This window comes from Aulostomus chinensis, chromosome 8 (genome assembly GCF_037954235.1).
Source record: "Aulostomus chinensis isolate RoL2024-O1b breed Wild chromosome 8, RoL_Achi_v1.0, whole genome shotgun sequence".
NCBI classification, from domain to species: domain Eukaryota; kingdom Metazoa; phylum Chordata; class Actinopteri; order Syngnathiformes; family Aulostomidae; genus Aulostomus; species Aulostomus chinensis.
In genome coordinates this window covers 30,537,174-30,562,173 of record NC_141327.1, presented here as the reverse complement: position 1 = coordinate 30,562,173, position 25,000 = coordinate 30,537,174, and the positions used below count along the sequence as shown (strand labels likewise).

Below are 25,000 nucleotides of genomic sequence, written 5' to 3'. Positions count from 1 at the left end.
GTGGATGGATGGGTGGATGGGTGGATGGATGGATGGGTGGATGGATGGATGGGTGGGTGGATGGATGGGTGGACACGCTCATATCACCTGGAAACACCTGGAAATTAGCTGATTAATGCAATGAATCCCAGCTGCTCTGCATGACAAGAGCTGATTAACATAATCAACGCCCTCAAGATGCCATATAAGCTCAGCTGTCAATCACAGCTGGACAGAAGCTCTGTTCATGAAAATGCCTCAGAAATTGAGGCTCAACTCTCAGAAATGTGAACATTCAGTGGTGGAAGGAGTGAAATAAAGGCCCGACACAGATGCTGTCCCAGCACGACGAGACATGACATTCATAGTTTCTTGTAAAATCGAATTCCAAAAACTGTCTCATCAAAGTCGGAGATCTGTGACAGTGACATGAGGGGCCAAGAGGACACACACAGACTGGTGAGAGGATACTGGCGCAACTGGGAATGTAGCTGTTCTGGATACTGGCTTGATAGCAGTAGCATCATGTGGCAACATCAGTAGAGACATTTGTGCTTCGAATGTAGAGTCACATGAACTTCAACTTAAATATCCGTAGTAGGCTGAAGGGTTACGGTTTAGGGTTGAATCCTCATCCTCTCAGCTGCTGGGAGAACACACACACACACACACACACACACACACACACACACACCGCAATATTCAATCCTGGATCTTGCAAGTCGATCTTATAGTGACCAGATTATCTCCATAACACTCCTCGGCTTGGCTGATACAACACAAATGCTGAGCGCTCCAAAGTGGTACTGGTACAAGTCAGGTACTAATCAGGTACTGTATGTTCTAGTCAAGTACTGATTCTGTATATACTAGTCAGGCACCAGTCAGGCACCAGATACTGGTACTGATGTGTTCTAGTCAGGCACTGGTCGGACAGCTGGGGTGGTTCCTGCACACGTAGTTCTAGGAACTGCAATCCTTTCCAACGGTTGGAAAGCTTCTATCGAGGCTCCCTGATGGAAGAGTCTGCTATGCAGCAGAGAAGCTGGGGAACGATAACGCTTTAACAAGTCGCTAGAAAAGAAAGAGGGGAACAAATGTTCAGTCGTACTGCCGTTGATGTCACAGTGGGGAGCAGAGTTTGGAAAATCTCCTGCACATCTGTGTCGTGACTCAAAATAGCAGGAGGAGACGCCCACTCGCGCATGCGTCCGAAGTATTGCAGCGACCACAGGGATGTCACCGCTGACACCAGGTTCCCTGGTTAGACAGAACTGTGTGGGAGGGGCAGTGGTTGTTCAAACATGTCTGCACCGGTGGTTCCAGCTTGGGGCGGAAGTTCAAGTCCCGTTTGATAGCAAACCATGTTGTTTTGAAGCTTTTCCAGCCTTCTTGATTGAATGAAGTTGAACACTCTCTCTGAACTCTTAAACCTCTCAGAAGTACTCAACCTCTTCCTGACAGCACTCACTACTTTGTTTTGGCATTTGTAGTTCACTTGCACTTTATACTGCCCCCCCCCCAGCTGGGACTCAAACCTCTCATCTCAGCCGTCTATTTAAAGATGGCTGTGCTAGGTGGCGGGCCGCAGGATGATCTCGTGGATTATGGCGATAATCCAGCCCGTTGACATACTTCCCTTTTATGCACCACCACAGCGTTCTGAAACACAGGAGAAGAACAGTCCTAAAAAATCCCCAAATCCACATGGCACCCTTTGTCCTGCCCTGCCTGGCTTAGAGGATTCAAGCCATTTGTACTGGGTCAGTCGCTCTCCGCCGTCCTGCTCATTATTTATGAACATTTAGGGAGATATCGCGGCACACCAGTGACCAGACGAAACTACGCGACAGGACAGGACTCACAAACATAAGCCCCCCCCAGGAGCCCAGCCTCTGGCCTCTTGCAGACTAAAGGCCCTGATTATGCAGCCACGGGCCCAAGGCCTGAAGGGAACCGGGACATCACAAAGGCCTGCCGGTGGGCACTGGAGGACCCTCACACCTGCTGGTGCTTGACTTTCCTTTGGGTATTTGAATGCAGATGAGCAGAGACATGAATGAGATGTGGTGAGAAAGCAGGTGAGGCCAGGTGAGAGGGTGACAGGACCAGGCTGAGTCAGATGTTTGATCTATTGTGTCTCCATTTTTTGGCCTGTGCTGATGTCAACAACAGGCTCAGGTGGCTGGGGAGCATCTGACATAGCGTCATGTGACTCGTGGGTTCAACTCCAATCCAGTGATTTATTATCTGCTGAACTGAGATGCAACCAGGAGGAGAATTAAGTTGTGTATAATCCATATCACATTAATGTTCAGCCATTAGGTCTCGCAGCATCTGATAAGGGGGTTATGGGTTTGTATATGTGAGGGGCCGTGAGTGGGATTTCTCCAGAGAAGGATAATGCTCTCAGCAGAGGCTTTACGTGTCCATTTAGCTTTTAACTTAGATTAACACACGGACATCCACGAGTGTTTGTGTCTGATTATCTGTCCCAACTGGCTAAATTGAAGCTAGAGAGTAGTGTGACCCCATTTTTACCTGCAGGTAGTGTTACCACCACAGAAGAAGCCCAGAAGATCCCGACCAGCTCAGCCGTGCTGTCCGCTGGTTGTTATCTCTGCCATAGAGCTTGTTCATCAACATCTCCTTCATAAGCGTCCACATCTTATTACAGGTGGTCTTGAGGTCAGTCAGAGCCTGATGTGTATCGCCCCCCCGACACCTGGGCACACACATGGTGTGGGGGGGACAAAAATGAACAGACGGAGTATAATGACAATAAAACCTCAAAAATAAAAGACAAGACAATAATATGAAAAATGATGACCTGATTAAACTACTAGTAAAAGGACAACTGCTGTATGCATGTGTTCACACAAACAGCCATAACTTCTCCACCGTGCTGTCATCGTAATCATTTTGGACTTGAGATGCATGTTAATGTCAGCGCCAGCACCGATCAACCAGTGCTTTATGTACCATGGATCTTCTATGGCATCAACGTGCACCTTTTTACACAACATCTTCATCACTAAATTGAATTGGAAATTTGAGAGGAAGATTAAAGACTTATATAGAAACACTTGAGGTCTTCGCCCCGAGTACCTCCAGCTCAGGCCCTAACAACTGGCATTCATCACCAGACGTCAGCTAACAGGGCCATGACGGCAGCTCACAGAAGCACCGGCTGCCCTCTTCCCTCCCTGGAAGAACTGCCCAGCTCCTGCTGCCTCAAAAAGGCCAAATCCATCCTAAAGGCCTCGGTCACAAACTGTTTGAGTCCACAAATACCAGAACAACCAGTCTGCAAAACAATTTTACCCATCAGCCATAACTCCCCTCAATGGCGCTACCAGAGCATAGCTGTTTCACATTTATGAATGGCGATGTGTTGGGGTGGGATGTGGGAGAGGTTTGATGCACTTTTCCACATCTGTGCCTACAGCGATTCTACCTGTTTACACAGATGTCTTTTTTGCACTGAACGAGGACTGCACTTAATTTCGTTGTTACAGAACAGTGTTTTCATGTTAGCATGCTCGCGTTAGCTGCTGTTAAAGGGATGAAAGGTGAACGTTTGAGGATCCCGTTTCACCCAGACGTGTGAAACAAGAATCCCAGTGAAGAAAAGGAGATGATTGTGGACGTGTCCCACCGAGGGTTTCTGTCTGTCTGTCTGTTTTCTTAGTTGTGACTTCTATGTTGTGCACTACCAGTACTTTAGCGGATGTAGTAGCACCAGGTAATACAGTATATAGAAGTACCTCATCTTGTTTCACCCACACAGGTGATTTAGCTCACCTGAGCACGTCCAATCAGCTCAGGTGAGCCACTCTTTGACTGACACCTCACTCACTCTCCAGGTACTTTAGTTCCACCTGTTTGTTTTACATGAGTATGTCTTCAGAGAGCTTTTCTGTTAGCTCTGCTCTCCACGTCTGGTTGGGCTCAGGAACAAACAACTTACAAATTCTGTTAACAACAAATAATTCAAGTGTTTTATCAATCTGGGGGGGGGGGGGTGTAATATTGCAACAACTAAAATAAGAAGAATACAACTAAAAAAAACATAGTAACCCATTGAAACCAATTACATCAAATTATCAAGCATATTTTTAGTGTTTGTTATTTTTATTTTTATTCAACAAATTCAAAATTCAAATGTAATCCTCTTGTGGTTTCCCTCAGTGTGTGCCAGTTCCAGGACGGGGCTTTCGGCTGGGTCAGTACTGTTGCCACTGTAAGGAGGGCTACTACAACCCGGAGATCGCTGGACAGGACTCAGGTACTTTGATCCACATCTCACAGTTGGTCGATGGCATTGGTGTTGAATACCAGTTTAGCATGAGGAGACGTTGTAGTGGTAGAATCAGACACGTAGCCGGAACTACTTTCCTGACTGGGCGCAGTGATTTGACGCAGCACCTCCAAAGCTCCACTGGAACTTGGGTCAACAGAACCAAAGGTTTGTTGAGGACTAGAAGAGCGACTGCTGCTACTGATGATGATGAGGAGGAGGAGGATTCCTGCTGGACACACCAGCATCCTGGACCTGAGCTAGCTGATGCTAACACTTCCACCCACTACCAGCCATTGGGCTAAGCTAACTAGCCTGGACATGAGCTAGCTGATGCTAACACTTCCACCCACTACCAGCCATTGGGCTAAGCTAACTAGCCTGGACCTGAGCTAGCTGATGCTAATACTTCCCACCCACTACCAGCCATTGGGCTAAGCTAACTAGCCTGGACCTGAGCTAGCTGATGCTAACACTTCCACCCACTACCAGCCATTGGGCTAAGCTAACTAGCCTGGACATGAGCTAGCTGATGCTAACACTTCCCACCCACTACCAGCCATTGAGCTAAGCTAACTAGCCTGGACATGAGCTAGCTGATGCTAACACTTCCCACCCACTACCAGCCACTGGGCTAAGCTAACTAGCCTGGACCTGCGCTAGCTGATGCTAAAACCTCCCACTCACTGCCAGCCACTGGGCTAAGCTAACTAACCTGGACCCGAGCTAGCTGATGCTAACACTTCCCACCCACTACCAGCCATTGGGCTAAGCTAACCAACAGATTGGCATCCTAATCTTTTGCACCCCAGTATCATCATCATCAATATGACACAATTGTGTGTGTGTGTGTGTGTGTGTGTGTGTGTTCTTGTACTTGCTACACATTGAGGACTACAATACGTATTTAACCAACGAAGTGAGGACATTTTAGCCGATCCTCACATCTTCAAAGGGATGTTTGAAGGTCAAGACTTGGTTTTAGGGTCAAGGTTAGAATCAGGTTCTGGTTAGGTTTAGGGTCAGGCAGTCAGTTGAGATGGTTAGGGTTAGGGGGAGGGGCTAGGGAATGCGTTATGTCAACGAAAGTCCTCACAAAGATATAAGTACAAGGATGTGTGTGTGATGCAGTTGGCGGTCCTGTGAATGTGAGCGATGGTAGCAGCAGCCTGTGCTACCCAGCCATGCCCATCTGCCTGCCGTGCTGGCCAGGCTGTAAGAGCTGCCAGGATGGCGCCCCCTGCTGGGTCCAGGAAGACTGGCTCCTGAGGGCCTGCGTGCTGGCCGTCCAGGGAACCTTCATGTTCCTCATCTTCGTCAGCATGTTGGTGGCTTACCGGCACCGGAGGAACCGGGTGAGTCAGGTGCTGGCGTGGACGGAGCCACGTAGGGATTTTTTTTTCTTCTCTTTATGCTTTTGTCGTTTTCAGTGTGAATATCAGCTTTGATCATGCTTTTGAATAACTATGGTGCATAAATGACATTTCCCTGTAAAATGAGTCCATATATTTATTCTAAATGTTCCTCATGGCCAAAGTTGATCTTTATGATTAAGGTTCATTAACTATAAACATGTACTTCATTTGATTTTTGAATATAAACGCCACCTCCGTTCTATTGCACTCAATAATGCCACAACATCAAATCCCAAACAAAAGAAATCAGTCTTGAAAAATGATGTTTTATGATGTCACTTACCATCACGCGTTGTAATCACGCTACGCCTCTGCCCTCCCAGAGGATCCGGGCGTCTGGCCTCCTGCTGCTGGAGATGATCTTGTTTGGCTCCCTGCTCCTCTACTTCCCGGTGAGTGTCAGATTATTGAACAGGAACATCTTCACAGTGTGTGATTGAGCCAGATTACAATCCAGAGAGGCTCGTTGTCACGTGAGGCCTGGAGGCAGTGATAAAAGAGCAAAACACAAGCCTGCAGCCACTTCCTCCCTCGCTGATCTGGTAGCAACACTGAAGGTGTGAAATTATAGATTTGGATTAAAACTTCAACATTGCAAGATGAGCTGTGACTGTTATTGTCTCGGTTTGTAGCAGAGGACAGTCTGACCTCATGACCTGACGACCCCGTAGAAGGTCACACCCCCACGGAGTTATAAAAGCCTGCAGCTCCCCTCATGATGAACCAGTCCAGTTGACTATGACTAAGAACTGAAGGGGAACCAGAACCTGGAGGACTGAGAACCTTCACCCACGTAACATAACCCTAACGCTCTGTGTTTGGAGGCCAGTTACTTTACTGCAACCTCTATTCCACTGGTTCTCAAATGGGGGTACGTGAAGCTTTACAAAAATATATATATTTAAAAAAAAGCAGTAACCCTAATAATGATTAAGTCTTGAGAAGTCATTATATTAAAAAAAGTTTGATAAAGTACAAATGTATGTTCATACACTGAATTTTATATTCAGTATTCAATTTTAATGTCCTTAAAAAAACAGACTCTCTCCAAACCAAGTTAGTTTGACCCATTGATCCAGCATCACTCGTCAATAACCTGCCGTTGCCATGACGACGCACTGTAACGATGGAGATGTGGCTACAGCGCAGCAGGGATGTGGCTGAAAATACAGAGAAACAAGTGAGAAAGAAGGTGAAACCAGAGCTGACGAAGGACTGGAAGTCGGCACCCAAGACACTGTGTTTAATTGGCCAAGGCGAGCAAATGATGGCTCTGAGTTGTTTAACTTTAATAAATCAGACACTGATGGCACAGCACTGGGCCTCTTTATTTTCTACCAGAAATGTTTTGCGCGTGTCAGGGGGCACTTGACGAAAACTATTTTAAAGAGGGTTCATCACTGAAAAAGTCGGAGAACCACGGCTCTATTCTGTTATATGGTATTGTCATCTTTCCTAGATTGCTTCTTTAAGGACGTCCTCGATGGTTCTGTGTATCTGGCACATCAGGTTATTGGACCACAGTTGTTGAGAACATGAAACGTTACAGAGCAGCGGCCTCGTGTTCATTGACTTTATGGTGCGCTTGGCTCCACCCAGCATCTATAGCTTTACCTCAACCAATCAGATTGTTTCTTGCTCAGGAGCAGCTCTGCCATTGAGAGTCACCAATCTGCCTTTAAGTGCATTTGTGCTGATTAAAACTGCCTCCCTGTACTTGTGTGTGTGTGAGTGTGTTTTCGCCCTGAGCAGCTGATCCGTTTGGAGTGGTTGGAACACAATGATGTGTATTTGCATTCACATTTTCGGCTTTAGCTGATGCTCTTATCCTGGGCGGCTGACACTGGGTGACACAGTTGAATGAGCTTTAATTCCTGGATTACAGCCGTCCTCCCTCCCGCTGCCCACTGAACCACCACAGAACCAGCTCTCACTGACGGAAACCATTACAAAGGACAGAAATGTGCTCAGTTGTCAGCGAGGCGTCTTTCATGTGTATTGGGTGGGATTCATTTGGAGAGCTGATACATGAAGTGCTGAGTCAAGAAACGATGGCACCCCCCCCCCCAACCAGCTGCTGTAGTTAGCATCAGTGTCTTTCTTCCTGTGCAGGTCTTCATACTGTACTTCAAGCCGAGCACCTTCAGGTGTATCCTGCTGCGCTGGGTCCGGATGCTCGGCTTCTCTATCGTCTACGGCACCGTCACCCTGAAAATGTACAGGTGCGGGAACGTTTGGCTTCTCTGGTTCCTCTCATCACTCCATAAATGCCTGCAGCTGTAACAGATTTGAGGAGCCTGAACATAAAGGAATTTGGGAGACTCTGTTTGAGTAAACATGGTTGGACGCCAGCACGTCCCTGGCGAGGGCCAACGCCACAGAAACACTTGCTGGAAAGACTGTATGTTCTATGTTTCAGGACAGTTGTGTATAAAAACACACCTGGCGGCATCATTCCATACTTAACTGTAATGAAGCCTTTATATATATGTATGTATGTATGTATATATATATATATATATATATATATATATATATATGTGTTTGTGTGTGTGTGTGTGTGTGTGTGTGTGTGTGTGTGTGTATATATATATATATATGTATATACATATATATGTATATACATATATATATGTATATACATATATATATATGTATATACATATATATATATGTATATACATATATATATGTATATACATATATATATATGTATATACATATATATATGTATATACATATATATATATGTATATGTATATATTAATAAAAGCACAATAAAATTTTGATTTAGCTGACAGTCAGCAAAATCATCTCATCACCACTGATGGAGGACAAGAGTCCAACAAAAATGAGACATCAGGAGGAACCTCGGACCGGTCACTTAAACTTTTGGGATCAGTATTTTCATATTCATTCTAGATATTTAGCTGATGAGAAAAAAATCACAGAAAACCTGATATTTGTAAGATTAATGAACTTGCAAAAGAAGCTTTTCAACTCTACTCTTCCTGTCTGTCATACATGTGGTCAGATGAACGGATGCTTGTCTCTGGCAGGGTGCTGAAGGTGTTCCTCTCGCGTACAGCCCAGAGGGTGCCCTACATGTCCAGCCTCCACCTGCTGAGGATTCTGGGAGTGATGCTCATGACAGTCAGCTGGTTCTTGTGTGCATGGACAGTGGGAGTCTTGCAGAACCGGGATAGGAACATCCCAGTGTTTATCACAACTGCCACCTCAGAGGGTCAGGGCTTCAACCTGTGCTATCTGGACCGCTGGGACTACATGATGGCTGTGGGTGAGTGGCAGCATCCCACTAAAAAAATTATCATTATGCATTATTGGTATGGAGGGTGGCCCGGTGGAGCAGTGGTTCTCCCTGCGGCCCCCCAGCAAGAAGGTTGTGGGTGGAGCCCCAGCTGCAGCACGGGGTCTTTCTGGGTGAGTCTCCATGTTCTCCCTGTTCCTGCTGGGTTCTCTCTGGTACTCCAGCTTCCTCCACAGTCCAAAGACATCAAGAGGGACCAGGTTAATCCAGACTCTAAATTGACCGTAGGCGTGGCTGGGAGAGCCAATGGTTGTCTGTCTCTATGTGTTGGCCCTGCCATGGACTGGTGACCTGTCCAGGGGGAAGGCTGCTGGGATAGGCTCCACCCCCACCACCCTGAACAGGAGGAGAGGGAGAACATGGAGGGATATAGCAATGTGGAACACTGGAGGAATAGTAGGAGTAGCAGTGGCTGGGCCATGCCATCCTCAGCCAAGGTCAAGTTCGTCCCCCCTGGGCAGGCAGAGGCTCATTGGTGGTGAATGGGTGATTAAGAAATTGTGAAAGGCTTAAGATAAAAAAGGGCAATGTAAATGCAGTAAATGTACTATACAACCCAAACCCTCTTGAACAGAAATCCTTCTTCTTCCACAGCGGAGCTCCTGTTCCTGTGCTGGGGCAGCTCCCTGTGGACTGCCGTCAGGCCGGTCCCCTCGGCCTTCCATGAGCCTCGGTACATGGGCATCGCCATCCACAATGAGCTGGTTCTCTCCTCCATGTTCCACTTGTTCCGGTACAGGAGGCTGATGCAAGCAAATGTATCAGTGTGTTGTATCAGCACAACACTAATTTGAGGCGGTTGTGCGTTTCCCTTAGGTTCACCTTCCCTTCTGTGCATCCTGATTGGATGTTGCTGCTCTCCTTCGCTCACACCCATGTGACCATCACTGTTACTCTCGCCTTGCTCTTCATTCCCAAGGTAACTGGAGCTGATCAATGTTTCTGCCAAAATTCCTATGACAAATGAAGCAGAATGTTTGTGAAATACTCTTGATGAACAGATGAAGTGACAGAAGAGACAAAGTTACTGGCCGTTTAAACAGGAACTTGCTCGAAAAAGAACCAGTCAGTAACCATTATATTTGTTCTCTTTGCACATAACCATGCCCCATAAAGGCTTTTAACTGTTTCCCTGATGGAGTTGCCCTGGTTTTTACAGTTTTCCTATTTCATTTATTTATCATCTCAGCTGGATCCCATCAGGTTTGAACATTTTTGCAGGGAAATCTTTGAAATTCATCTAAATTTTGCAGATCAATTTTCTGATAGACGTAGCCAAGAATCATTTAAGGCCTGGTATTTGCAGTGTGTTACTGCTAAAAACACAAAATAAAGTGTGTCCTGGGAGCTGCGCAGCATAGTTCAGTGTAACATGGATGTCAGCCTCTGCTGTGCCTTTGCTAATTCATAAGTAGCCACCAGAGTTCTCGGCCAACTCTTCACCTGATGCCCAGTGTATTTACAATTTTACAAATTCAGCCTTCTAACTGCAGTGCAAACTAAGAATTCTTTAGACCTTCCAGACCTTTGGGTAGGGATGTAGTAACTCCTCCCTTGAAGATCAGACTTCCTCTGCAGCAGCTGGTCAGCACAACCAAACAGGGCCTGCGTCTTCCTTTAGAATGGCACAAGACCCAAAAAGACCCAATAAAACTTCTGTAGAGCACAATCGTTTTCCTGCATCTTAATCTTTATTTGGGAAACATGGATGTGAACTGTAGACTATATATAACTAGATGTAACTTCTGTGTCTGAAAAGTGAAGCCAAGGAGGAAGTGCCTTGAACCTGCATTCTTTCCCACGACCAGCAGAGGACCCAGTCATTGGTTGCAAAAACAAAGTCTGATGCATTTCATTCTGAAACTTCTGTTTTTTTACTCAGTGCACCTTCATAACGAGCTCATGGTCTCAGTTTTCCTCCAGTTACACTCCATTTTGAGTATAGAAGATAAACCAGAAGGAATTACCCCATAGCTACTTTGTGACTGATAACTATACCGACCTGTTTGTGTCTCGGTTGTCCACCTTTTCCTCTCCAGCTCCACCCACTCATCCAAATATGGTCACTTTGACAGGGAGACAGGTAGCGTTGGCTGTCCACTCTTTTCATGCAGCCCCTTGATGTTGATATGAATCCCATAAACCAGTTGAGGGTGGAATATTTTCTGCTTGTTGCACTCAATGAAGTCAAGGGATCACCAAATGATTTTGGATTTGTCCTTTAGAACAAATAAAATTCCAAACCCTGAATCATATTCCGAGGAATTAATTTAATAGTTGTCAATCCAAAACCTCCTGGATCAGATGTTGCTGTCACTGCAAATTCTGCCTCATCTGAACACACTGTGCAACATGTCTGTTTCCATACACACAATATTAACATATTAAATGTCTTGCGTTTTTATTCCAGTTTCTTTGTGTGACCAAGCCTGGGAAAGAAGAGATTGCAGCGGAGGTGTATGAAGACGAAGTGGACCTGCGACGATCCGGATCATACCTCAACAGCAGTTTTCATTCTGCTTGGAGCGAGCACAGTGTGGACCCTGATGACTTCCGGGTAAACTCACTTGTCCCTTCAGAACAATGCTACCACTTTACACTGGGACATGATTTACATGAGGTTGCAGGAATTCCAAAGATGACATTCAAATAAGGAAAATAAATGTCCTGTAATTTAGTCATGAACACAAGTAGGCTCCGTTTAAGAAACATTAAATGTATCATAATTTACATCATAAATTACCAGCAAACCCTCACTACCAACAGCAGATTGAACAAATGTATGACATCTCTCCACCCTGTGTCCTTTACTTATCCTAAGCTTTGCTCTTCTATAAAAACATGTCTTGTACCTTTCCTCTGACTTGTTCTCCGTGTCTTTTCCTCTCCTCAATCCCTTCATCAATGTTCTTCTTCATACGCACCAGGATGAACTGAAGAGGTTATATGCCCAGTTAGAAGTCCACAAGACCAAGAAGATGACTGCAAATAACCCCCATCTGTCAAAGAAGCGAAGTTCTCGATGTGCACTGGGAAGATCCATTATTAGACGAATTGCTGAGATCCCAGAATCCATGAGCCGGCAATGCAGCCGCGAGGAGCGAGATGGATCCTTCCGCAGTAGAAGTGGGACTCGATCTGGGTCTTTCAGGAGGACCCCAGATAATGTCAGTATAAGTAACAGAAGCTCACTGAAATCACCATCACCATCCATGTGCAAGTCCCAAAGTGATCATCACTATGTCAGAGAAAGAGACTCTTCCTTGCGAGACTCTGTGTTAAAGGCACACACTGCTAAGCGATGTTCTCAGCGGTCTGAAACGGACTCCCTAGACATCCCCCCGGGAGTCTGTAAGTCAGCCAGTGCTCAGAATCTGACAATTGATGTCAATCTCCTCCATCCTGATCACAGCAGGCTTCACAAGACCTGGAGTCTAACCTCCACTACCAGTCATTCAATAGAGAACCTATCCAAGGTCAACAGATCCAGCACAATGCTGTCCAGGTCTCGGCAGAGCATCTCCATTAGCGACCAGACCAGGAGTGCTCTCCAGTCCGAGTCATTTGACAAAGCTGAAGTGTGTCCTTGGGAGGTGGAGCAAGAACAATTAGGGGACAAAAGTCAGAAGCATGTCACCTATGCAAACTCTAAGGATGGTGAACAACACAGTCCCACCTCCCCAAATGCACTCATCTGTCCTTGGGACCATTTGCCACCTGTGGAGAATAATTCCTCTGAAGAGAAAGGCATCCAGGGTGAGACCGAGTCACCCAAACCACAGGCTCCTGTGTCTGCAAGTGCACCAGGGTCTCCAAGACCAAAAGTCACAAAAGACCAGCGTGTCTTCTCTTTCCGAACTACAACCACCAAGTGGCTCTCTGTGAAAGCATTCATGGGATCCATGGATGCAAGTAGCCAGTCTAGTAAGGATGGGAATTTGAATAGAGAAGATTCTGTTTCACAAAAAAGTCAGGAAAGTGCCTCCACAACACCCAGATCAGGAACATCTAGTAGACGTCCCAGTTTGGAGAAGAGGACACTGCAGAAAAGAAGCATGACAACTACAGATGGGAAACCATGTCTTGTCAAACAAAATGCAATCAGACTGTCCTCTGGAGACTCTTCAGACAGAAGCCCAAGAAGGCTTGTGATAGTTAAGTCTGCTGTCTATCCCGGGGATATGGATGATACGCAAAAAGATGGCACATATGAAAATGTGTTTTTATCAAGGCAAAACAGTAAACGTAGCAGTATAAGCTCCTGGGAAACTGCTAGCAGTTCACGGACTCCTTCCACTCACAGAAGAGGTAGTAACAGAATTACTCCAGTTCGTAATGTTTCCCACGCAGATATATGTCCATGGGAGGGAGCTGGAGAAGGACCAAAGAAGCAGCAGAGTATTAAAGCTGACGTGTGTCCTTGGGAATCACAGGTACCTGAAAGATCTAATGTATGCCCATGGGAATCTCATGAACAAGGGAACTTGAAGAGACAAGAAAGTGGTCGTACTGAAGTTTGTCCCTGGGAGTCCCAAGATGTCCCCGACATTGCTCATTCTGCCCTGGCTAAAGATTCACAGCCCCACCAGTCTTTGGAACATTCAGCTGACATCTGTCCTTGGGAGACTGCAGAAACACCCATACCTACAATAACACAAGAATATGCCAATATTTGTCCATGGGACATTCAGGACAATGCTGAAGTTGCATATGAAAATCTAAATCCTCTGGAGACCAAGGGATCTCTTACAGTACCATCACGACCAGAGGCGATCAAGCATGCCATCTATCCAAGTACATCAAAAGAAAGCAACGAGCAACTTTACAATGCAAAAAGTTCTGCCCCAGTCATGGAAAGACAATTCACCAAGACAGCAGAAAGTTGTCCATGGGAATTCCCTGATCCTCCCAAATTGTTGGAAGATATTTGTCCATGGGAAGAGGGGAAGATGGAGCCAACACACTCAAACTCACCTTTACAAATTACCATCAAAGCAGATATTTGTCCCTGGGACAGTGGACATCAGGACCGACTAGAAGACTCACCAAAAGGTGTCTTACCTTTGGAGAAGGCAACAGCACAGCTACGGGGTACAGACGACAGACTAAATGTCTGTCCCTGGGACGCTGAGCACGCTGAAGAAAGAGTAGCTAACAAGATGGTTTTGCAAGGACCCGAAACACTGGCAGATGTTAGTCCCAGAGAGACTGGGGAACTGGAATCAGGAAGAACAGAAGACTCCAAAATATCAAAGAGTCATGCAAGACAAGACACAACCCATATAAATATTTGTCCATGGGAGAAAGAAGACACAGGAAGCGGTATAACAGCATTATCACAAGTATCGGCAAAACTACAAAGACAGACAAGTTCCCGGGAAGATGTTTGTCCGTGGGAAACAGAGGACACAAAACTACCAAAAAAACAAGACAGCATGAGAGAAGACGTTTGTCCCTGGGAGACTGAAGAACCAAAGGTTTTAACAAAGACAGACAGCAATCAGGTAGATGTTTGCCCGTGGGAAACCGAGGACACAAAAGTTGCTAAAAAGCAAGACTGCATTAGAGATGTTTGTCCATGGGAGACTGGAGAACCACAAGCTTTGAAAAAGCAAGACAGCAACCGTGCAGATGTTTGTCCCTGGGAAACAGGAGAGTCAAACATTCTAGAAAAGCAAGAAAGTGATCGAGCAGAAGTTTGTCCATGGGAAACTAAAGAACCAGGAGCTGCCACAAAACAAGACAGCCCTGGTGCAGAGGTTTGTCCTCAGGAGTCCAAGGATCCACAAACAACTGAAACCAAGGTTGAAAGTGACAAAGAGGAAGTTGCAAAGAACCAATGGTCCCTCAGGGATGCAGAGACCTCAGACGATGTAACTGCAGAGCTGTCAGATGAATCGAAAGCCAGCTTAGCACTGGGGCGGCGGGATGCTCTGTGTCCCTGGGAGTTGATGAGCAGATCTGGCTCATTCGCAGACAATTCTTCTGATGTCTTCACATGGGAGCCTGAGAATATTCCTGAGGAAGACGAAGAGGACGATGCAGAATGTGCTGCTGAGGCCCTCATATTCCCGCCCGACTTGTGATCCAGCCAGCATTCCTACCCGACCCATCCCATTCAATCAAGGGGAACATGAACCTCTCAAGAACATAATATGGCACCCTGTAGACGGTCAAGGGGGAACCACAGTGATCAGGAAAAGCTCCACTACTGTGGGTAAAGCTGCATGATCGGTTACTTGGCCTACGAAACATAGAACCTCCTTGCAGTTTTTGTTTTGGCCACGCCCCTGGCCCACAAACACACCTTCAGCAGAGGCTGGATGACCTGCTGACGAAGTTGTCTCGTCGTGTCCTTCACTGAACCAACTACACAACATGATCTGACAGCTGGACGGGCATCTGCAGCACGGAGATGAAGTCCCTTTGCTTCCTGCTTCCACCCCATTTTAAATCACAATGTTGTTGTGTTTTTAACTGATAATTTGCCAGCCTGGTGTGTGCAGGTCCTCAGTGCTCAGCATTGAAACTGCAGGTCAGGATCCATCAGTTGGAGCTCAAGCGTGGGCCTGCACACCAATACCTTCGGTACAAGCAGTACTACAATGGATGTCATGGTACAGTTACACAAGAACAACTGATGCAACGATGCATGTTTGTGAGTGACTTCACGACTAAATGCCGATGACTAGTATATATTACAGGAGACCTTGATGAGTGAAGTCAGAAAAGCAGGCCACCTCTTTGCAGAAAAATGACCAATAAAATGCATAATTACCATAAATGTCTTTTTATGCCCAAAAGCAATCAACATCTCATTCAGAAAACTTAAAAACTGTACAGATCTCAACATGTAGAAGTCCTGCTAGTGGATGCAACGCTCCAGACACAAATTTGACGAAGCCGTCACAAAATTATTGGGCAGGTTACATTTTTTCAGGTTGCTGAAGACATTTGTGCTGCAGTAAACCCGACCAGCATTCACACCTGACATCACACTGGTATTCCAACATTGATCCAGATCTACACTTTCAGAAGTCTCGACATCATCCTGCTCGTGTACAGGACAATCGCCCTGGAGAATGTTTTTCCAATTTAATGAGTTGAGAATATTTTCTGCCTACATCAGCTAAGATAACCCAGTAATTCACGCAGGAGAGTGATATTTTTAATCGTTAAAGTTTTAGATTTGATTGCAACCTAAACGGGGTTACGATGGAAAAGGTTTTAAGTGTATTAAAAATGTTATCATTCTGTAGTGGTGCACGCAACGTCTCCTCGCCGGCGAACATCGGCGTCTCTGCTGCTGGTTGTTTGGCCCCAAACAGCTGCAGTGACTCTGGAGTTCTGTCACCGTGTCCAGCAGCACCGACAGCATTTCTATGGCGGGGCCTCGACTTGTGAGCGTTGTTGCATGTTTGTGTGTTTTTGAATGAGTGTCCTGTAATTTGTTGTCATGTGAAGAAGAATCTACTGTAGTGACACCTCCCTTGATTTGCACAGAGAAGCAATCGATCTTCTGTTTTCACTTTTGTATGCATCATCTACGACAGATCACACCGCGAACAGAAGTCATGGTCTTCATAAAAAATTCAACAAATCTACTGGTGTGAAGAAAAACAGATGGGACACTTTATTTTTGTACTCCAAAGGCAAAATGCAGTAAATTCATTGCTGAAATAAACTGTACAATTTCTGGAATTGTTTCTATATATATTTATTTTCATATATATAAAAATCACACACAAGAGTGGTTTGTTTATCCCACAACTCAGCAAGCAGAACCAAGTCTGGTTTCCTGCCAGAGTGAAATTACTAACCAACCATTTGAACCCACGATCGCTGACATCATCCTACTGGGGTTTCAGGAAAGGAGCAGCGCCGCCTGGTGGCTTATTTATACCACTGTACCGCTTCTGGTTTGGGAACTTGATAGTTGAGGGCATCAAATTCTTCTCCAGGCTTCAGCTGTGGACCGGGAATCCTCACAGTCTGAAAGCAAAAGAGGAGCAGATGAGCATCAGAGTAAAAATGAACTAAATAGCCTGAAATGATTCCTCCACAACACACGCGTGCTCATGTGGCCACAAAGTCCTGTTTTATGGGTTAACGTTCTCATCTTTGTTTGTCACAAAAATGACCATGAAGATTTATGATATGTAACAGCAAAGAAAATACAAATATAGTTAGAAATAAACTACAGTCAAAAGCCTAAAATACAACACACGTGCTGTCCTCGTTCGTGAGATCACTGAAGTATGGACAGGCAAATAAAGTTTTTTATTTTCATTCTATCAGAGAATGAAAGCTTTCTGATGAAAAGGTGAATACTTTATTAATATTTATACAGCACTTTTCATTAAAAAATTGCAAAACGAAGTGCTTCACAAAAACAAAAACAAGCAACATTAAATACAATATAAAGCAATACAATAAATGTTAAGAACACGGCCTTCCCAACCCACATGACCACATACATGGGTGCATGCACTTCAAAACTACTAAAAGAACCTTAAAATCGATCCTGAAGCACACGGGGAGCCGATGCAGCGATTTTATAACCGGTGTCATGAGCTCCCGCCCTCTGGTCCTCGTCAGCACACGTGCTGCAGAGTTCTGGAGTCGTTGTAGATCATAGATGGTTGTTTTGGGAGACCAGCGAGCAGCAGGGCATTACAAGAATCTGAACGACTGGAACTAAAAGCATGCATCAGCACCTCCGTGTTGGCCTGAGAGAGGAACGGGCGACTCTGGCTCTGTTCTTAAGATGCTAAAAACCTCTCTTAGTTATGTTCTTGACATGTGGAATGAAATTCAGCTCAGAGTCAAAAATGACGCCCAGGTTCTTTACAGATTGTGAAGGTTTAAAATCTTCTAGTTTTGGTCAAAGTTCCTCTCTCTTGCCTTCAGGGCCGATGATTAAAACTTCAGTTTTGTCCTGGTTGAGCTGCAGGAAGTTCTCTGCCATCCATGACCTGATATCTAAGATCCAGTTCAGAGGGTCTCACTAGGCCCTGTGTCACCAGGAGACACGGCGATGTTCAGCTGCGTATCATCAGCGTAACTGTGGAAGTTGATGCCGTGACTCCTGATGACGGCCCCAAGGGGAAGCATGTATAGATTAGAAAGATCGATCTGAGAGACAAGAACTGAACCAGTTAAAAACAGTACCAGAGAGGCCCACCAGGTGTCTGAGTCTGTTTAATAGGATCTGGTGATCTACTGTATGGAAGGCAGCGCTCAGATCCAGTCGTACCAGGACTGTGAGTTTTTGTTTATCAGCGTTCCCCTGATATCATTTAAAATCTTTAAAAGAGCTGTCTCGGTACTGTGGTTCGTCCTAAAACCAGACAGATACTTCTCTAAAATATTGTTAGTATTTAAGAAATAATTTTCTTGGTTAAAAACCAGTTTTTCTAAATTTTCCTTAAAAATGGTAAGTTGGATACAGGACGGTAGTGATTAAAGGCATCAGGACCCAAGTTGCTCTCTTCAGAAGGGGCTTCACCACCGCCGTTTAAAGGCAGTGGGGAAGACACCCGTCTGAAGAGAGCAACTTACAGTCCTTAAAATCTGTTCCTCAAAGAATTCCCAAAATGTTTTTAAAAGTGATGTGGGAATTGGATCTAAAAGGCAGGTTGTTGGGTGAACTTGGGAGAAAACTCGACCAAGTGTCCTTGCATCGACCAGGGCGAAACTCTCCAGGGTTTCCTCAGGTAAAAGCAGCTGGTCAGGTGTGTTAGAAATCCCATTGTGATGAGTTCAAAGACTGGATCTGATATCATCGACTTTACTTCAAGTGGTCTGCAAAGTCCTCACAGAGGGCGACTGTGGGGGTCTTATAGATTTATTAAAATTGGAGTTTGTTAAAAGATGGATGGTGTAAAAAAGGAATTTGGAATTGTTTGCAGGGTCACCTTAATAATGGGGTCCTTGGCCGGGGCCCAGGACGGCACTACCTTCCCGTGTAACCGCCACCGTCCGTAAGGGTTGATGAGGTGGCGTTCTAGGACCAGATACTCCAAGACGTCCTTCGGTTGCTCCTCGCTACCCAGCATCAGCCTCCCAAAACGGTCGTAGATGGCCAGAGTCTGCAGGGTTCAGAGCCGTTACCAGGGATTTGTTCACAGACGACTTTACTACAGCTGGTGGGGAGGCTGGGGGAGAACACGTGACATCACTTCCTAATAACTGCTGGCCGTTCAAAGCTTCAGTGCCGTTACTCAGGAAATGGACTCAACAGCAATTTAACAAGAACAGGAGGAGGAATTCAAAGGGCTTCTCTGTGGAAAAGAGTTTTTCTGCTGTCCTTCCTACAAACTGTGGCATCACTACTGTATGTTGCACTGCCTGGCTGAAGAAGCCGTCTGTCCAAAGCCCTGTTTAGACACAGAATGCACCAAATTTGCGGCCTGGTAGAGGTGGGATTTGCCATTTTGTCGCTGTGAAATGGAGGCATAATATTCCTCTTTTCAAAGCAGCCACCACTTCTGTGGGCGTAAACGTGTGATGTGACATGCAGCACGAAGTTGCGCGTGAACAGTGACGTACGACATATACGTCTTTGGGCTACAGAGGGTCCCACCAGGCTGAAAACTGCTGCTTTTAGCAAAGAACAAGAAATGAGAGAAAAAGGACAGGAAATTCCTGCCTGGAAGTTTGTCCAGGTGGCTTCAGTCCACTAGCAGGGGACTCGTACCTGTCTGGAGTGCATGCGGACCGTCACCTGCCCGTACAGGTTTCCTTTGGTGATCATTTCAGGACAGCGAGCGTGGACCACTTTGGGGGCCTCCAGGGACTCGATGAAGCTCCAGCAGATGGTCTTGTAGCGGTTCCCTCTTGTCATCTCCTGGTTGAGACAGAGGAAAGAGGGTAGTTGTCACAAAAAAGCCAGAACTGATGCAACTTAATGAAGGAATGATGACAACTTACAGGATAACATCTCTCCGTCACCAAGGAGTGTAACGTGTGTCTGTTGAAGCTGTGAAGCAAACAGCAGAGGTCACTCTTCCACCCTAACCTCCGACCGCGTCCTGCCATCGCTCCCTGACCACCGCTCTTTGTGCTGAAGCTGGGACACACTGCACCACTTCAGACAGGACTGCTCTGCTCCTGTTGTCACTGCTTGGGTGCAACTGTTGTGGCAAATTAGCGCAGGGATCTATTGGTGTGTGAGGACAACCCACTGCTCCAGAGTTGAGTTGGAGCCAAGACGACTCTGGAGCAGTGGGGTAGTGAGCGATCCCTCGTCCGGTCCAGCTGTTAAACGTGTGATTCTCAGTGAACATAAGAAGCCAGTCAGGTCGTGCAAGCCGCCGTCTTGTCACGGTCTGCTAGGACTGTGACAGTTGTGTAGTGCATCAGTGACCTCAGCTCAACAGAGAGAAATGACTCCATCCTCTCCTCTGGCTCTGGGAACGATGGACAATGAACTTATTTTCCAAAAAGTTGGTGTGTTTCAATAAGTAGAGAAATAGTTTTAACCTTAATTTATCAACAGTCAATGAAGAGGGTAAAGTGTGTGAGTGGGGCTGTCATTCCCACGCCCACTACAAATGTGTCGGAGAACTAAATGAGTTCCTGTCCGTGCGGGGCTGAGAGGGGGCCTGCAGCCCGGCGAGCTCAATGTGTCCACCTTAATTCTCTTACTTTGTCAGGAAATTGTGAGCCTCAATGAAAATCTCTTGAGCCTTCTTTGCAAAGTCCTTCGTTGTAAACTGAGAGTCATACTCCTTGATTTTACGAATCCTGAAAAGACAAGATGGAAGTCATAAAGTTTTCACACATTTACAGTCAGGTTGAACTTCTTGATGAGTTTTAGTCAAATCCAAAAAAGATCTTCTCAGGGATATAAACTTACGCCAGCTGCGAGGAGGCACTCTGGCGGATCTGCTCCGTTCTTTGCTTCAGGCCTTCTTTAGACAGAGTGGAGAGACGAGCGTCTCCCTCTGGAGGGATGTAGGGGTCAAAGATGCCCGCTGGAGAGAGAGCGGGGAGGAATCAATCTACTGACCACAACACAGCGCTGGCTGACGGAGTCCAAGCAGCTGCACACTGGACCACCATTCATGCTGAGGTCTCATCACCGAGTGCCACTCTGGGTTTGCTTGAGACTTTGGTTTATTGTAAATTCTGGTTGTATTTTCACAACTGGAGAACACTGGGAGGACACTCCTCCCCCGAGGGGCTCATTCAGCCCCTCAGTGCCAGCAGTGGTGGGCGGGGCTTCACACCCCCACCACTGTCCCAGTGCGTGTGTGTGTTCTTGTGGTGAAACAGGATAACACTTGGATTCTACGTAAAGAAGCACACTCATACTACACTGCGGCACTAACATCACTTCCTGTAACCACTAGGTGGTGCAATGACTTCAATTCAGCTTGTAGCGTCTTCAGACTAGCGCTCTCATCGAAGATCTGACCAATGACACCAGTTACTACAGTTTCTTGTTCTATGGAGAAATATCAAACATGGCCGCCTTCTTGACACGGTTACCTCTCAGTCTTCACAGCGAGCAACCGCCAGGTTCTGAAGGAGGTTGAGAACCCATCTGAGAGGATCTGGGCCACCCACCAGGAGGACATCAATGCACGAATGGGTGACCATACACAGACGAGGGGTCTGTCCCGCTCACGTGTCTGCTCGCTGACACGCTGACAGCCGGGCAGCAGTGAAAGAAGCATCACAGGTTTTATTTTGAAAGCCAGATCATCGCACTGGAAGGGGTTTTGGAGGTGAATGACCCTGAATTGTACTTAAAAAACACACACTGATAAAAGATTGTCTCATTAACCCCTCAAGTTTCCACCAAACAGTGAGGACCCGTGCCATCCCCGCCCTAAGTCTAAAAATACAAACATGTTATTTCCTGTTGCCACCAGGTGGCACTATGATTAATCTGCCCCAAAACATCATGGTTCCTTACTTGGCCCAGCCTCCACCCCTCCACTGAGTTTGGTGAATTTTTTTTGCGTCATCCAGCTGACAGGCAAACATCAGCAGGATCGGGACCTGATGAATACTGAGAACCAGGACTGCTGCCGTCTCTGCTTCTCGTGGACGCTGGCGAGTGTGTTTGTGTCCTGATGAAGTCCTGCGAACTCACCAGTGCAAGCGATGTTGATGGGCCTCTCAAAATACTGGTGTCTGTAAATGATGCCTGCTGCTTTGGCCACGTCCTCCGAGTTGCTCTCCTCAACCCCCTTCACTTTCACCGCAGGAGGGATGAAGGAGCGCTTTTTGGTCCGGACCGGCAGCAGAAGTGGGACAGGAAGTCGTACATCCATTTCACCTGTCTGAGGGAACCGAGAACAGTCATGTTTCTATAGGAATTCATTTTCCAATCTTTGCAGAACATCGAGCTCACAGAACCTGGACCACATTGGACTTTTCAAAGGAAATAGTGGATAAACACAAAATTCCAAAAAAGACATGGAAGTATAACTAATCAGTTACAATATATGTAATTATTTATTTTGCAGAAAATAAAATGATTCAACAGAACATAAGCTTTGTGGTTTAATGTCACCTTTTACAATATTTACTTCGCTGACTGATTCACCAACCGGTTCCTCAAAATGTATTCGACTTGACTTTTTTATTAATTGTTCATGGAATTCGGCTTCATTTATAAGTGGAAAACATAACGACTGATGATGATAAAACATGTTTAAGATGTGATGTGCTGTGTCTCATGTTACATTATTACATTCAGAAGATACTGAAAACACCCCCAAAATGAGTTCTAAACCCCCCTCACAAAAAACCCAAATACAATTGAGAGGAATCTTGATGTTACAGGGCTTCACTTTATTTTTCTTAAATAAAAGTGATTATTTGGATTTATCTTGAGACTGCATTAAGATTTGCAGTATTAACGGGAATGTTGTAAATCATTCTCATTTTGAATGATACGACAAGTTAAGTGTTAATGTGTGAATCCAAATCAGACAGATATTTTCTGAGGGAAGATGATGTGCAGGTAAGACGTCTTTGTTGCATTGTCTTTAATTTCAAATAGTATCTTATTATTATTGTACCTTCCTGCGATTTAACCACTGCAAGAGGTCGAGTTGTGTGAGTCCATGGCCTGATGCATCCTGAAGCTCATTCAAACAACAGTGTTCATGTAAACGTCACACCTGATAAATCAACAGATTCTTTTAAAGCTCATTTGCACCAGAGAGAGGAAGTTGGGTCTGAAGGGACTGAGGCTGAACTTCATTGAACACAATAACTACGAGGAACCGAATAAGACTCCCGGCAATAAGTGACAGTTTCCTTGGTAATGAACCAATACTTCTCATCTTAATTATTTAAATAAGTAGGTCGCCATTTTGTCTTGAAATTTACTGACATTACGATTTGACCAACATTTCATTCAGGCGTCCGCTGCTCACAGCTAGCGAGCATTAGCTAGCATTAGCTAGCATTAGCTAGCATTAGCGAGCGTTAGCGAGCATTAGCGAGCATTAGCGAGCGTTAGCGAGCATTAGCTAGCGTTAGCTGAGCTCGCCTCGGTGAGGACGATGTCTACAATTCTCCAGTTTCATTTAGCAGACGCTTTTGTCCAAAGCGACGTTCAACACAAGCAAGAATTCAGACTGAAGGAAAAGCCCATAGTAGCGCAAAAGTGCTTCAGTTGTGATTGGGTCACAGGTGCTGCCATCTAGTGGCGGAAGAAGTGTCGTCGCCCCCCCGACAAACATACAACATGACAACCCAGTTAGTGCTACTTAATCACTACGTGCTGGGTCTTGGACCCTCTGACTGATTCTACCCCACAGGACAAAGAGGAGCAGAGTCAGGTTCAGTGCCTCGGTGCTCTCGATGTGTCGTGTGACGCGTCAATTAAGTGGAAAAACCTGGCAATTCTGACTTCAGCATACACAATGTTTGCGTATCAGACAGGAACTGGTCCTTAAAGGTTTAAATACCTTCAGTTTGATGCATGCTGCCCTCTGAAGCACCACCTGCGTCCTCCTGACGGACATCGCCATCGTGCCACCATTTACCGGAAGTTACCGGAAAACAAATTTGCTCTTCTTCTTTGGTTGATTCTTGAACGACCTCACAGCCAGGCTGTTTTCAGTACAGCTCCTTTGTGACAGACACGTTCATGCATGAGGGCCACGCTTCATCCTCAACGTTCAGAGTTCAGTCTTTTAATGCCACGGGAGTGAAACTGTTGCGTGTTGTTCTGGAGGCGATTGCCCTGCAGCGCCTCTCAGAGGGCAGCAGCTGGACGGCACAGTGTGCGGGGCGAGCGGGATCGGATATATATGTATGTATGTTTATATATTTTTTTTGTCATTCTGATATTTACATATTATTTTAATTTCTGTTCTTTCGTGTTCTACCTTCTTTTAGTCTTTTAGTCCTTTAGTTTTAGCTCCAGTGTTTCCTGGTGGGGGCCGTCCTCACTGGGAGGTGTGTCTGGTCCGCCCGCGGGGGCGTCACCTCCCGGTGAGGACGGCCCCCATAGGTGGTCTTTCCTCACTAGGATTTTCAGTGCCCTGCCATGTTCCAACTGACAGTCAGTGTGTGTGTATGTGTGTGTGTGTGTGTGTGTGTGTGGGGGGGGGGGGGGGGTGCATGCACGCATGTATGTGGTCATGTGGGTTGGGAAGGCCGGGTTCTTAACATTTATTGCATGGCTTTATATTGTATTTAATGTTGCTTGTTTTTATTTTTGTGAAGCACTTTGTGTTGCATTTTTTGAATGAAAAGTGTTGTATAAATATTAATATTAATATAAATATAAATAAAGTGAAGTAAAGTCCTCTTTAAACGGTGAGCTGAACCACGAGGAATCACTGGGCTGAGGTTTCACACCCGTTAGCAAAGTTACATTTCAACCAAAAAATAGTGCCCTCTTTGTCACTTTAGCCCTGGAAGCCAAAATTGATGAAGCTCTAATCCACCCATCCATCCATCCATCTATCTATCTATCATCCATCTATCTCTCTATCCATCTAT

The 25,000-nt window shown here is 45.7% G+C and overlaps 2 protein-coding genes across 3 annotated transcripts in view; one reads left to right on the top strand and one right to left on the bottom strand.

Moving 5' to 3' along the window:
• Nucleotides 1–16,701, top strand: part of gpr179 (G protein-coupled receptor 179) — a 19,969-nt gene extending 3,268 nt beyond the window's left edge. Inside the window, exons 3-11 of the mRNA XM_086212425.1 lie at nucleotides 4,171–4,267; nucleotides 5,411–5,634; nucleotides 6,018–6,086; nucleotides 7,807–7,916; nucleotides 8,754–8,992; nucleotides 9,617–9,755; nucleotides 9,839–9,941; nucleotides 11,433–11,579; nucleotides 11,950–16,701. Coding sequence (XP_086068551.1) covers nucleotides 4,171–4,267; nucleotides 5,411–5,634; nucleotides 6,018–6,086; nucleotides 7,807–7,916; nucleotides 8,754–8,992; nucleotides 9,617–9,755; nucleotides 9,839–9,941; nucleotides 11,433–11,579; nucleotides 11,950–15,108 — 4,287 coding nt within the window. The 3' untranslated portion in view covers nucleotides 15,109–16,701. The remainder of the gene's footprint in view (nucleotides 1–4,170; nucleotides 4,268–5,410; nucleotides 5,635–6,017; nucleotides 6,087–7,806; nucleotides 7,917–8,753; nucleotides 8,993–9,616; nucleotides 9,756–9,838; nucleotides 9,942–11,432; nucleotides 11,580–11,949) is intronic.
• mrpl45 (mitochondrial ribosomal protein L45) overlaps nucleotides 16,654–25,000 on the bottom strand; it is an 11,785-nt gene continuing 3,438 nt past the window's right edge. Inside the window, exons 1-8 of one of the 2 annotated variants that reach the window (XM_086212428.1) lie at nucleotides 23,959–24,265; nucleotides 22,128–22,317; nucleotides 20,883–21,000; nucleotides 20,672–20,770; nucleotides 19,955–20,003; nucleotides 19,722–19,871; nucleotides 18,940–19,113; nucleotides 16,655–17,014 (exon numbers count right to left, since the gene is read on the bottom strand). In XM_086212428.1, coding sequence (XP_086068554.1) covers nucleotides 16,916–17,014; nucleotides 18,940–19,113; nucleotides 19,722–19,871; nucleotides 19,955–20,003; nucleotides 20,672–20,770; nucleotides 20,883–21,000; nucleotides 22,128–22,317; nucleotides 23,959–24,021 — 942 coding nt within the window. In that variant the 5' untranslated portion in view covers nucleotides 24,022–24,265 and the 3' untranslated portion in view covers nucleotides 16,655–16,915. Of the gene's footprint in view, nucleotides 17,015–18,939; nucleotides 19,114–19,721; nucleotides 19,872–19,954; nucleotides 20,004–20,671; nucleotides 20,771–20,882; nucleotides 21,001–22,127; nucleotides 22,318–23,958; nucleotides 24,266–25,000 lie in introns of those variants that run through there. The other variant, XM_086212429.1, reaches the window with a different exon arrangement.